The sequence below is a fragment of the Physeter macrocephalus genome, unplaced genomic scaffold (genome assembly GCF_002837175.3).
Source record: "Physeter macrocephalus isolate SW-GA unplaced genomic scaffold, ASM283717v5 random_147, whole genome shotgun sequence".
In the NCBI taxonomy this organism is placed as follows: Eukaryota; Metazoa; Chordata; class Mammalia; order Artiodactyla; family Physeteridae; genus Physeter; species Physeter macrocephalus.
Genome location: NW_021145433.1, coordinates 10320 through 22803, shown reverse-complemented (window position 1 = coordinate 22803; position 12484 = coordinate 10320). Strand labels below are relative to the sequence as shown.

Genomic DNA, 12484 nt, shown 5'->3' with positions numbered 1-12484 from the left:
CTTATTCCAAGTGCAATTGCAGAGCATTAATGAAAGGTTGGAAGCAAGGGAGGGTTGTGATCAAATTTATGTTTTAAAAAGATTGCACAGCTAGATAGGCTATAAGTGACATTGGGAAGACCTGGGGCATTGGGTAGGAAGAGCTCACCTCACCCTTCCTTGAGCCTAATATCTTGTATTTATGTGACAAATTACAAATTGGGGGATGATGTGACAAGAGTGCCTAAAGCCATCTGTTCTGGGCACCCGGAAGTCTGTCCGCCTCAGCAGGGAGGCCCAGCTCCAGCGCTCAGGCCGGTATCTCCAGCGGACAGCCTGGAACCCAACAGAAGCAGACGCTATGGGGATTTGTCCAGCATGCACGCCGAGGAGCGCAGGACTGGGGTAGCTTCACCAGCAGAAGAGGAATTGGGATCAGGCTGAACTGAGTCAAAGTGAAGCAGATCGCTTTGCAGCAGGAGTTCTCAGAGCCTTTGATTGGGAACTGTGCCTTGGGAACCTCGAAGAAGGGCCTAGAATGTAGCCTGTTCCATAGTTATTTTGAAACTTTTTTATTGAACATTTTGCTACCAAAACCCATTCTGAGAAATGCTGCTCTAGATATTTCCTGGCTGCCTTTCTAGGGCAGGTTTGCTAACGGCATGTCAGCTTCCTCTCTCAACCTCTCCTTGGGGAATGGAAAACCATCCTCTTTCAATCACCAATGGGGAAACGGATCAGCTTGGTATCTTGCACCCAGAGTACTGAGGGGCTCCCAAGGGTTAGTCTGCATCAACCAGCTCATCACAGAGCAGCCTGGTAGATTTTGGGGTGTCAGCTTCTCTCACCACTCTGGCCCATGTCTCACGGTCATCACTGCCCTGCCTGCCCTACTTAGGAAGCCACCATCAGGGGGCACCTCTCCTTAATCTTTTTCCTTTTCTCCTTATCTCTTCTTGGCTTTGGGAAAAATTAGAAGTTACTCCTCAACCAAGAACTCAGGTGCTCTCTTCTATGAGGAGGCAACGGGCCTGGCATTTCTGGTCCCCAACTCTTTATATGATGCTCCCAGCTGGCCCAGCCGAGGCCCATTCATCTTCCCGGCTCTGTTACAAAGAGTGTGCTGCCACTGTCACTGTGTTTGGTGCTGTCCAAATGGATGTGGTCAGTTCTGTCCCCCTGCCCTGGCATTCTGACCCCAGCGATGTAAAGGGGAACACTGACAAAGAGACGCAACCCCATAAAGCATTTTCCAGGAGGTTATGATTTATTCTACGTTATTGGTGTGACAGGGAACGGGGCCAAGATTCCACCTCCACAATCCCAGAGGAAGAACGATCAGGAGAATTATCTACATCGAAGAACAAACAGGGACAGAGACTAGGGCGGGATCTTCCTGGGAAGTGGCCGGAAAGGCTGGGGCTCAGGCCATAGGAGCCAGGCCGACCTGGTTGTTGGCCCTGTCAAAGACGGTGTAGTACTGGCGGATGAAGATGTCACCCAGGATCCAGAGCTCTCCGGAGAAGGTGGGGATGTTCATGCCCTGGAATCCGCTGATGCAGCCTCCCTGGCTCTGGAGGAAGGGAGAATAAAACTGGAGCTGGGACACAGACCCAGCAGTGACAGGCGCTGGGGCGTGAGCATCCAGGGCCCGCCGTGGTCCCCTGCCAGGCACGTGCAAGGAGGAGCTTCCTGGCTCATGCCTGGGGACTTGGCTCTTCCTGGCCCGGGATCTGCCTGTATAAGCGGCTTACTGCACTCTTGGTTTCCAGGGATTACCAGACGTTATCCAGTGTTTCTGGCAGATGCATACAGCCTGACGTCAGCATCGCAGCTAAGGGCTTTAGGGAGAACTCAGCTGCCGGGAAGGATTTTGGAAGCCCTGGTGACGCAGCCTTTTCTCATTATTCTGGTCCTGACCAGTGGCAAACCGGATCAGCTGTTGGTCCTTTTCATTCACTAAGTCACTGGGCCAGCAACCTTGGCTGTGTATTGGAATCACCTGCGGAGCTTTGACCCCCCACCCTGCGCCCCACCTCCCACCATGGCTCAGGCCCCACTCCCTCCTAATTAATCAGCATCCCTGGGGGAGGGGCCTGGGCCTCCCTACTTCTCGCTGAATAACATCGACCCACTGGGCAGAACTAGTTTTCCATCAGGCATCGTAACCGAAGGCAGAATTTTCCCGTGGCTCATCTGACTAAAGATTTTTATTTGGTAGAGACGGTAGGAGCATCGTAAGCCCTTACCCCGTGGAAGCTGTGATTTCGATTTGCCCAACCCTTCGTAGCTTTGATGTGGCCAATCTCGCGTGATTACCCTAACCACACCCTGAGCGCGGGGAAAGCTCTAGCTTTTAGATGAGGAAACTGAGGCTAAGGAAGGTTGTAACTTGCTCAGTATCTACGGGCTAGTAATTGAGACCCAGAGCTTGGACTCTGGTGTCCAACTAAAAATCCTCTTCTCACGCCATCAGCCCTTGCCTTGCTTTTTCCCCCTGGGGGTGTTGCATCCCAATTCTCCTTCATGCATTTATTTTTGAAGTGTTCTTTTTCTCCGGAGGCTGTCCAGAGCAGATGTTAGCTCCAGCTTGTGGAAGTGCACTTGCCCTTGTGCCAAGGGGGAGTACGTGGCCGCATTCTCTGCAGGCACATCTAGGTGGAAGGCTCAGAGCCCCCTTACCTGCAGGATGTAGGCCGTGGGGGGAACAGGGTACTGGACACCGTTGATTGTGAAGATGATGTCGGGCAGGCTGTTGATGCTGGAGCAGCTGATCACCATCTAGAAAGAGGATTAGAAAGGCTTTCGTCCCTCCTGTGGGGCAGGTCCACCATCTGGGTCCAGAACAGGACAGTCAGGGCTGGACTTACACTGCCATAGGAATTCTCGGTGGCTCCAATGGAGCTCTGGATGTTGGAAATGGCAGAGGTTGGGCCGGCCAGCAGAGAGGTACCGGTGTCAACGATGGCCTGGCAGCCATTGCTGCAAGCGATGGGCTCTCCATACATGGTGATGCTGAGGGTGAGATGCAAGTCGAGGTCCCCTGAGCCCCCAGGGGGTACATCTCCCAAGGGGTGACCCTGGAAGGTCCCTCGTCCTCAGCCATGGGCCGACGCATAAAATTTCAGCTTCTCTCATTCACACGCTCATTCATTCTATGCATTCATGTGTTCTACAAATATTTACTGAGCGCCTACTCTGTGTTAGGCACAGGAGATGCGAAGCCAGACAAGACGGGCGCACGGTTTCTGGCTGCAGGGCGCTTCCACTCTAGCTGGAAAGGTAAGTTATGATCGAGGAGGAGGAGGGTAGCAGAGCGTATGGCAAGGGACCAGGAACACAAGCCAGGGTGAGGGGGGTGGTGTGGAGCAGCCAGGGAAGGCTTCTCAGGGAAGCAGAGGCCCAGAGGTTGCTAGGGAGGTGAGGAGTTGGAGGAGGACATCACAGGGAGAGGGGACAGAGGGTGGGGAGTGATGGCGACACTGGAGTGATGGCCAGGTAAGTCCAGCCCTGACTGCCCTGTTCTAGACCCAAGGGGAGCAGGGGCGGGAGTTCGAGGAACTGATGGGATGTTAGCATGGCTGGGGCAGACGTAGGGGGACCAGTGTGTCCCAGTTTGCCTAGGACTGTCTTGGTTTTAGTACTGCAAGACTGGCATGCCAAGAAACTGCTCACTCCTGGGCAAACCTGGGCAATGGGTCACCCTAGCAGGCCAGCTGGGGGCAGAGCAGCCAGAGGATGAGGCTGCCTCGGGGCAGACAGGATTTGAAGGGGAAAGTGGGAGGAAATGGTTTGAAACAACTTCTCTGCCGTTTTGCCCTGATCCTAGACCAAAAGTGACAGGCCCCCTAAATGCCGAGATGTATGGACAGGGGCGTCCTCCCCTCTCCCCAGGGATGCTGGTAGATTGTCCTGCCTCCTTGCTCAGAAGGGAAGTGGCTGCCTCATCCTTGCAGAGTGTCTGGGGGTTCCTGACAGCGCTCTTCCTCCTGCGACGTGCCCTTGTCAGGGTCTCTCTGGCTCGGCCAACTTCCGCCTTCTCCTCCTGGAGCACGTTTCCCTGTGCTGCGTGTTCCAGGGGGGATCCTGGAATGCTTAGTTAACTATGAGTCTGTAAAGAAATGGGGTCTGGGGCCCATGCCAGGATATCGCCCATCCATGGTGACCTCACCTGTCCACGGTGATCTGCCAATAACCCTCATAAGAAACAGGCACCCAGTTCAGGGTTCCCGTGTAGTAAGAAGAATCGATGCCACCAAACTGCACCACGCTGCCGCTCTCATCATCTCTATGGAAAGTGGAGGGGAAAAGGCAGGAATTCATTTGTTCCTTCATTCATTCACTCATTCAACTGAACATATAAACTGTGGGCATTCTAAGAGCTACTCTAGGTCGGACTCTTGCCGGTGCCGGGAGCCGTGCAGAGTGTGTGCCCCACAGGGCTTCCTGTAATCCTTACACCAAGATCCATGCCATAGTCGCTATTGTTATTATTCTTTCTATTTTACAGTGGGGAAGCTGAGGCTCAGAGAGGTGAGGCAATGTGCCCAAGGTCACACAGCCAGGGAGTCGCAAAACCAAGATGAGAACCCAGGTCTTTCTGGTTCCGAAGTGTTGTGTGGTTTCCACCAAATACTCTCTCTCATTGCTGTGGGGACCTCAAGAGAGATGAATGAATGACAGTGTCTGCTCTTAAGGCCTTGATAGTGTAGTTCATGGTTTGCCAACGTCTGGAGGTGTTTTTGATTGCCATGATTGGGCGGGGGTCGGGGGAGCCCCTGGCGTCTAGTAGGTAGAGGCCGGGGAGGCTGCCAGACATCTCAGGACAGCCCCCAACAGCAAGGAGTCATCTGGTCCAAAAATGTCAATAGTGCTGAGATTGAGAAACTCTGTTCTAGTCGGCCCCATGTGCACTATCTAAGTGCCCATAAAAGCAGATTATGTTTCAGAGCTGAAACTTGAATATTAAGTGGCCAAGAGGAAAAAAGGATAAAAGGGCCCTCCTGCTGTAAACTGCAGGAGTCCTGGTTTCTGGAATATTCATTGTCTAAATCTCTGCAGTTTTCGGTTAGATAGGGAAACAAACGTAGATGACAAAAAGCAATCAATCACTGAGGAACTGGACACGGACAGAACGTGACCCCAAGTCACCCAACCCCACCCTGCCTTCCGTGTAAACATCTGACAGCACCCGTGACACGAGATGACAGCAGAACCGTCAATAACTAAAGGGAAGCACATCGATGGTGACAAATCGCTTCAAAAGAGAAGGATGTGGGCTTCCCTGGTGGCGCAGTGGTTGAGGGTCCACCTGCCGATGCAGGGGACACGGGTTCGTGCCCCGGTCCGGGAGGATCCCACGTGCCGCGGAGCGGCTGGGCCCGTGAGCCATGGCCGCTGGGCCTGCGCGTCCGGAGCCTGTGCTCCGCAGCGGGAGAGGCCACAACAGTGAGAGGCCCGCGTACCGGAAAAAAAAAAAAAAAAAAAAAAAAGGTGAAGGATGTGAATGTCAGAGGAAAGTTGAGTGTCTTGGGAAAGTCGAGGACACACCCTCAGATATTCTGGCATAAGCTTCTACTCAGCCCAAATCAAGACTTTGTTATTCCTTATTCTTAGAATAAACTCATAGCCACACCTGGAACCTAGATTTTGTTAACTAATGAAAGAAACTTGCTTTCATCATTTGAAAGTTTCACTGTTCGAGATGTAAGTCCCAATCAAATCTTCTTTTCATTTTTTGCTATGGACTTTCGGCCCCAATTTTAAGTGGCTTCACTTTATTTTATTTTATTTTATTTTATTTTTTTTTTTGTGGTATGCGGGCCTCCCCCCGCTGCGGCCTCCCCCGCCGCGGAGCACAGGCTCCGGACGCGCAGGCCCGGCAGCCACGGCCCACGGGCCCAGCCGCTCCGCGGCACGCGGGACCCTCCCGGACCGGGACGCGAACCCGGCCCCCCTGCATCGGCAGGCGGACGCGCAACCACTGCGCCACCAGGGAAGCCCCCTAAGTGGCTTCACTTTAAATGGTGGTCTTCAGGAGAGCAAATGGCTAATGATATTTGACTTGGGTAAGGCAAGGTGAAAGACTCCCGCTAGTAAAATAAGACGAATGAAGATGGTTCATCAGAGAGGAATTTGGCACCTTTCTCTCCAAAGATATACCTTAGCCTTAGACATTGACCTTTCCAACCCCCGGCTTGCCAAGACTCTCTCCAGCCCACCCAGCCTTCGACAGCCCCCTGCTGGACCAGGTGACCGCAACTTCCTTGCCTAACTTACTTGCTCAGGTAGACGGAGAAGAGGTCTTGGGAAACCAGACCCTGGTTCCACATGTTGTCAAAAACAGGGGTGGCTCCGGAGGAGGAGATGCTGGGGTAGGCCAGACCCAGAATGCCGTCGAAGGGAGCGTAGTACAGGAAGGAGCCGGGCTCTGTCTCACTCAGGCCAAAGATCTGGTTGGTGTCGGAGATGCCTGCAACCTGGGTGGGGAAACCAAGACGTTCATGATCAGCTTGTGCTGGCTGAGCACTGCGGGGTGCCAGCCCCGGGCCCAGAGCATCCCTGGTTCATTTCGTGTAGGACTTGGCTTCCGGGGCATCAGGCTGGAAGGGGAGGAGAGGGATTATCCCTGGGAATGCTTGTTATTCCACTGGAGGTAACGGTCGAGGCTGATCTCCAGATGGGCTCCGTCTGCAACTTAGTGTGAGAATTTGCTGCGGAACAGGTGGTCACCGTGTGTTTGTGTTTCTGAAGATCGGATGCAAAGCAGACCCCAGGCAAATCAGAGCCCTTGACCCCTGCTGTGCCCTGGAAAATGGGGGTGCTTGTGGAGATTTTGTGACTCGAGGGGGCTGTGGGTTGGACGGAGGAGGAAGAAGAGGAGGTGCTAAAAGAGAACTGAGGCATTTTCTCCCTTCTCGCTGCCCCCTCCATAGCATTCAACTTGGGTGACTCTGAGGGTGGCTTCTGGCTCCAGGCACCCACCCCCTTACCACTGCTGCTTCTCCGCTAGAAATGTCTGTGGTGTCTCTGCCACTTTCCGCATGCCCCAGTCAGGTTACTTTTGGGATCACCGAGACCCGTATTGCTTGAATGAGCTGGTTCGGGGGGGCGTGTGCTGTCCCTGGAAGCCGGCCCCAGGGCCCGGGCAGGATGAGGCGCTGGCCAGCGGGGGCTCACCTGGACTGTGTCGTATCCAAGGATGCCTGTCATGCTGCCGGTGCCATAGGCGATGGAGACCGTATTGTTGGTGCCCTTGAAGGTGGAGGACTTCTGGGGGTTGAAGCGGTTGTGGTTGGCTGTGGGCAAGAAGAGACATCGTCAAACTGCAAAAGCTGAGCCAGCGTCACGGGCTGGGGGCGTCTTCCTCGGTGGGTGTCTTGGTTCTGGGCGGGGCTTTGGAGGAGAAGGTTAACTCATCTGGCCGACCGTCTCGCTGACTGAAGGCCCTCCTGAGGCCCCCCCCAGCTTAACGCCGCGTGGAGCAGGCCCACAGCTGCCCGTGGTGATATGCAGCTTCACACTCTCTCTGCCGTCGGACTGAAATTTCTGAGGGCTGGAACCACATGTGATTCGCCCCTTCACCTCCCAGGGCACCTAAGCCTAGTGCTTGGCGCATAGTAAGTGCTCAGTGAATGCCTGTTGAGTGGATCCCTGAGTGACTCCAGCAGGCTTGAAATGGGACCTATCTGAGGCCCCTGAGTGTTCAGGGCTCCTAGGTGACTTGGTGCTGGGGCCCCAGAGAGGGCAGGGGGGCACTCACTGCAGGCAGAACTGGAGCAGTAGATGGAGGGCACCCACAGGTTGGAGGAGCCGGTGTCAAAAATGACGGTGAAGTGCTGGGGGGGGGTCCCAATGCCGATGGTGCCGAAGTACTCCATCTGCCGGGGTGGGGACAGCATAGCTCAGTGACTGGGGACTCCACAGCCTGGCCTCCCCAGGGACTGTCTCTGGGTCATCTCGGCCACCTCCCCCCTTCGCCTTCACTGGCCTCCTTGCCTTTGTCTCTCCCTCCAGCGTATCCATCCTTTAAGGCCCAGCCTGGTCTCCCCTCCCCCTTGAAGTCTTCCCCTATTGCCCTCCTGTCACCCACTGACTATTCTCTCCCAAGCCTCGTTAACACCCAGTCATAATCTGCTGTCCCCCCTTGCCTTGAGTGTCTTAGTCTCGCCATCCTAGAGAATGTACACTCTCGGACAGCAGTGGAACCTTACAGCACCCAGCCGAGTAACTGCTTAAGCGCTTTTTCGTTAAGTTGTTGAAGGGGAGATAAACAAGTCACCCGCCTAAAGGCGGAGACCCCTTGAGGTATCTTAGTCCTGAATCTAGGTGCGTACAATGGGTTTCAGGAAAGGGTGTCCTCAGGCTTTTTATTCTTAGTGGCAGCGTTTCTCCCATGCCAGCTCTGTCCCAGCCACTTTGATGACCAGCTCATTCCCATCTCAGGGCCTTTGCACTTGCTATTCCTTGTGCTAGGAAAATGTTTATTCTAGATCTTCTCATCACTCCTTCTGTGCTCTAGTCAAATGTCACCTGCACCAAGAGGCCCTCCCTGACTACTGTATCTAAATTTGCCCCTGCCCCATTCTTCTTCTTCCCCTTACTCTAATTAATTAATTTTTCTTTGTGGCACTTGTCATTACCTGGAAATATCTTACATTCTTATTTGTTTGTCTCTTATTTGTCTTCCCCTCTAGAATATAAGCTCCAGGATCTTTGCTCAGTCACCACTGTTTCCCCAGCTCCTGGCAGAGAGCCTCTGACACAGGGTAGGCACTTCATAAGTATTTGTTAAGTGAACAAAGGGGCTAACATTATCAAGCTTTGAACAAGCTCTTACCAAGGGCCAGGCCCTGTGCTAAGCACTCCACAAACAAACAAACAAACAAACAAACAAAAAGACCCCAAACCTACATTATCGCATGAATTACTTGAAACAAGCCTCTGATGGTAGATAGTAATGGTTCTGTCTTACAGACGAGGCATCTGAGTCTCACTCAGAGAATTTAGATGACTTGCCCAAGGTCGCATGGCTCAGAAGCTTTAGACCCTAGATTTGCTCCAGGTCTGGCAAATTTCACAGGCTAAGCTCTTAACGAGAGGCAGCGTTGCTTCCTAACCTTGGCCTTCACACAGGGGACGCACTCTCTACTGAAGGGATTTGCGCCCCAAACAGAAGAGTCAAAGTGATCTTCCTGAAATTCCCTAGTTAAAATGATGCGGTGGCAATTAGGATGCAGACCCTTAGCCCAGACTCTGGTCTGGCTCCGCCCACTGACCCCCGCAGACCTCGCTTTGAACATGGGCACTGGCTTCCTTTCCTCAAATACGCTCTGCTCCCCAGTGTCACAGGGTCTAGTGCAAGTGGTCCCACTCTCTGGGACCCTCCCCTGTCCTCTTGGAACCCCCGCTGTCTCTTCATTGCTCCAAAGAGGTGTCCCTGACCACCACCTGCAACACACTCAGTGTGTCACAGTCGCTGCGTGGCCTCGGCCTGGTTGTGCTTGTTACGCTTTGTGCGGCTCTCCTACCAGACTGTGGGCTCCCCGAGGTTCATTCACGGCTGCTTCTCTGGGCCCAGCACAGTGCCTGACACAGAGAAGGTGCTCCATCCATGTAAGCACTGGATGAATGAATGAATGAATGAATGAATGAGAGCACCAACTCTGACTGTGCGTTTTCCTGCCGTCCCTGTGCCTCTGAGATCCAGGGAGCAGATCCCTGGGTTACTGCTGCCTGGGGGCTTGGAGCGCTGGCCCATCTTCCCAGACCCCCGGGACCCCCTTCTCTCCACTGGGCCAAGTCCTTGGAGCCGGCCCACTGCCTGCCACGCACTCACATCCATGTAGTTCTGAAGGGGCTGGTCGGACATCAAGGTGGCGCCCTCCGAGGGGAAGTACTTGCTGCCTATGTTGTACTGGTGTTTCTGCAGAAAGTCCTTCAGCTTGCCATTCTCGATCAGGTTCTGCCTCAAGGACTTCTTTTTGGTGAGCGAGACCCTGTGGCGGAGCATTTGCAAACAGATGGTTTGGAGGAAGAAGCGTAATTAGCCAAGGGGCCTGCTCGTAGGGTGCCGTGGAAGGCCTGGAAGGAGAAGAAAGCTGGCTCGAGAGCCGAAGAAGGGAGTCGAGAGGGGAGTCGCTCCCATCTGGGGCACAGTAATGCAGAGGGGGCACGTGGCTGCCCAAAGTCACCCGGCCCAGTGCTGGAGCTGCGGACGCAGCCCGGGCTGGACTGGAGGGTCTGGGCTGTTAACCACGTCTGCCGTGTTGTGTCCCCAGATGAGCAGAGAAAGGAGGCTTGGGACGGTTGAAGAGAGAGGAGGAAGGGAAGAGGAGAAATACGGGAGGAAAGAAAAAGGCAGCGGGAAGGGCGGCAAGGGGAGATAGCCCCCGGGAAGCTGCTCTTCGTGCAGCGCGTCCCCCAGACTCACTTGTAGGAGGTGCACTCGGAGAGCACCGTCAAGGTGAACAACAGCAGCCACTTCATGGTTCTTCCTGGCTCCCAAGACTCCAGAGAAGGGAAGATGGGCAGGGGTACAGCAGCAGGAAGGAGCCGCTCTTTATATACAGCTCAAGTCCTCAGGCATGGCCTTATCAGCCGCTAAACGTCACCCTTTATCCTCACCCCAAACAGAAAGTTTCCTGATAAGATTGTCCCTGCCCTGAGCCATGTTCTGGGAAGTTTCCAGCTGAGTAGCTTTCCACTGTAACCACATCCTGGGTTGGGATGGCCCTGCAGAAAGCAAGAGGCGAAGTGGCGGCTTATTTCTTAAATAACAGAATGCATCCAAATTGGACAAGTTGAACATTTTGACGAAATTGGTCCCAAGCGCACTTAACATTGAACAGATGTCAAAGGAGCTCCAGGCACCCTGATTTGTCCCGATGGGACAGACAGCTGGGATTCTCGGAGAGCAGCAGTCCTTTCAGTGACAGGCCGTGTCCCTGGAGCTGCTTTCCTCAAGCACGTTCATAGGTCCGTAGTTTGGGACTCAGGACACATTTCCCCATGGAGGTGTCATTGTATGGGGTTGCTGGATGTCTAACTAGCCTATGGGCCTTATTTTGCTCTTGCTTCTCGTGGCTATTGGGCTGAGTCTTGGGAAAGTGGTGTGTACAGTACAGAGGAAGGGGATGGAGTGGAGAGGGAATGGAAGAATGCTTCTTTTCCTGGAGGAAGCAAACTTGAAACAGGCCGCATTCGTCTTTGGAATCTGTGCCGCTCACTTTCTGCGCCCCCTTTCTTCTACCCTCTACTGATCCTCTCCTACCCTCTCGGTTACTCAAAGCCTCCTCCTTTGAGACCCCATCTGGGTCTGACTCCCAGGTGCTCCGTGCTTAACTGGGCTGAATCAGCTGCAGTGAGCAAAGCAATCTGGGAAAATTCATACTAGGGTGTGAATGACTTAGAAAAGTTCTCTCCCTCTCTTTTTTTTTTTTTTTTTGGCTGTGCCACGTGGCATGTGGGATCTTAGTTCCCTGACCAGGGATCGAACCCATCTCCCCCTGCTTTCCAACCCAATGGATTCTTCCCTTTTGTGGGGTTTATTCAGTGGACAAAGTGGAGTGAGAACTTCTATTCAGGAATTGTGGCGGAGGGGGGTATGCAGGAGGGAGGTCGCCAGTAGGTGGCGAGACCAGTCTGTGGATTTTGTTCTGAGATCGTATTCCCTGGGCCACCCCTGGTTTTTCCAACATTGGGAGACACAGATTCTATAAAAGCTCCAAATTTTCCCCAGTGCTTCTGGATGAGTACGGAGGGGTGGGGAGTGTGGATCAAGTTTGGGACCAGTGGTGGTTAGTACAAAGCATCTTTGCATTTCAAACTCACCCATTAAGACACCTTTGTGCCCCAAATGCGGATCCTTGACCCGTCTTTTCCATTTTCACATCTTTTCATGCCTGCTTTCTCTCTGCTCTCCTTTCCTCCCCCTCGAGCATTTCTCCTTTGATCTGGGCGGATCTCACTCAGCCCTTCTGTGGAGGAGCTGATGGTCCTAAACATGCCTGCCTAGGTCCTGGGAGCCGCAGACGGAAAGGCTGGCTCAAGGGTCCCTCCTGGAGGGTGGAGGGAGGGGCACGTGCTGGGGGCTCTCCGGGGCCTTCAAAGGTACGCGGTGTCTCACGCTGGGCATTGGGTACATGGGTGCTCATCATGATTCTTTACACTTTATATATATGTTATGCATATCTGAAATTGTTCATGATACTTAAAAAAAAATAAAGGAGGATCTGCATACTTTCCAACTTAGAAATGGAGGCAACTGAGGTTGGGTGGAGTAGGGTGGGTCAAGGGACCCTCAGGACTGAGATGTGGGGCATGAACCGTGAGGAGCATTACGTGTGTTTTATTCATCTTTCATCTCCCTCAGTGAGTTATATGGTGCGTCAGGCGCTCAGCATAGTGTTTTAATTAATCCCATGTAAACTCGGCGCAGTTAAGGGCGATTTGGGAACGTGCTCAGAGTAGGGTCATGATTTTGTGATTGGCGGTTTCTGCCGTT

General features: G+C 53.4%; 1 protein-coding gene across 1 annotated transcript; it reads right to left on the bottom strand.

The window, feature by feature from the left end:
* Window positions 1-1287: 1287 nt before the first annotated feature.
* Window positions 1288-10467, bottom strand: LOC102995056 (pepsin A-like). The gene is made up of 9 exons (XM_007106217.3): window positions 10412-10467; window positions 9818-9977; window positions 7742-7859; window positions 7159-7277; window positions 6259-6458; window positions 4151-4267; window positions 2850-2994; window positions 2662-2760; window positions 1288-1552 (listed from the first exon to the last, which is right to left on the bottom strand). Exons 1-9 carry the CDS (start codon window positions 10465-10467, stop codon window positions 1403-1405), a joined length of 1164 nt encoding a protein of 387 aa, XP_007106279.1. The 3' UTR covers window positions 1288-1402.
* Between the last annotated feature and the right edge of the window lie 2017 nt (window positions 10468-12484).

What these genes read in the sequence shown, in the direction of transcription:
- LOC102995056 (XM_007106217.3), bottom strand. Translation starts at nt 10,467, where the DNA reads ATGAAGTGGCTGCTGTTGTTCACCTTGACGGTGCTCTCCGAGTGCACC. An exon ending in TTGGATACGACACAGTCCAG is followed by an intron (nt 6,459 to 7,158) that starts GTGAGCCCCCGC and finishes TTCCCCACCCAG; the next exon opens with GTTGCAGGCATCTCCGACAC. An exon ending in CCACGGCCTACATCCTGCAG is followed by an intron (nt 1,553 to 2,661) that starts GTAAGGGGGCTC and finishes CCCTTCCTCCAG; the next exon opens with AGCCAGGGAGGCTGCATCAG.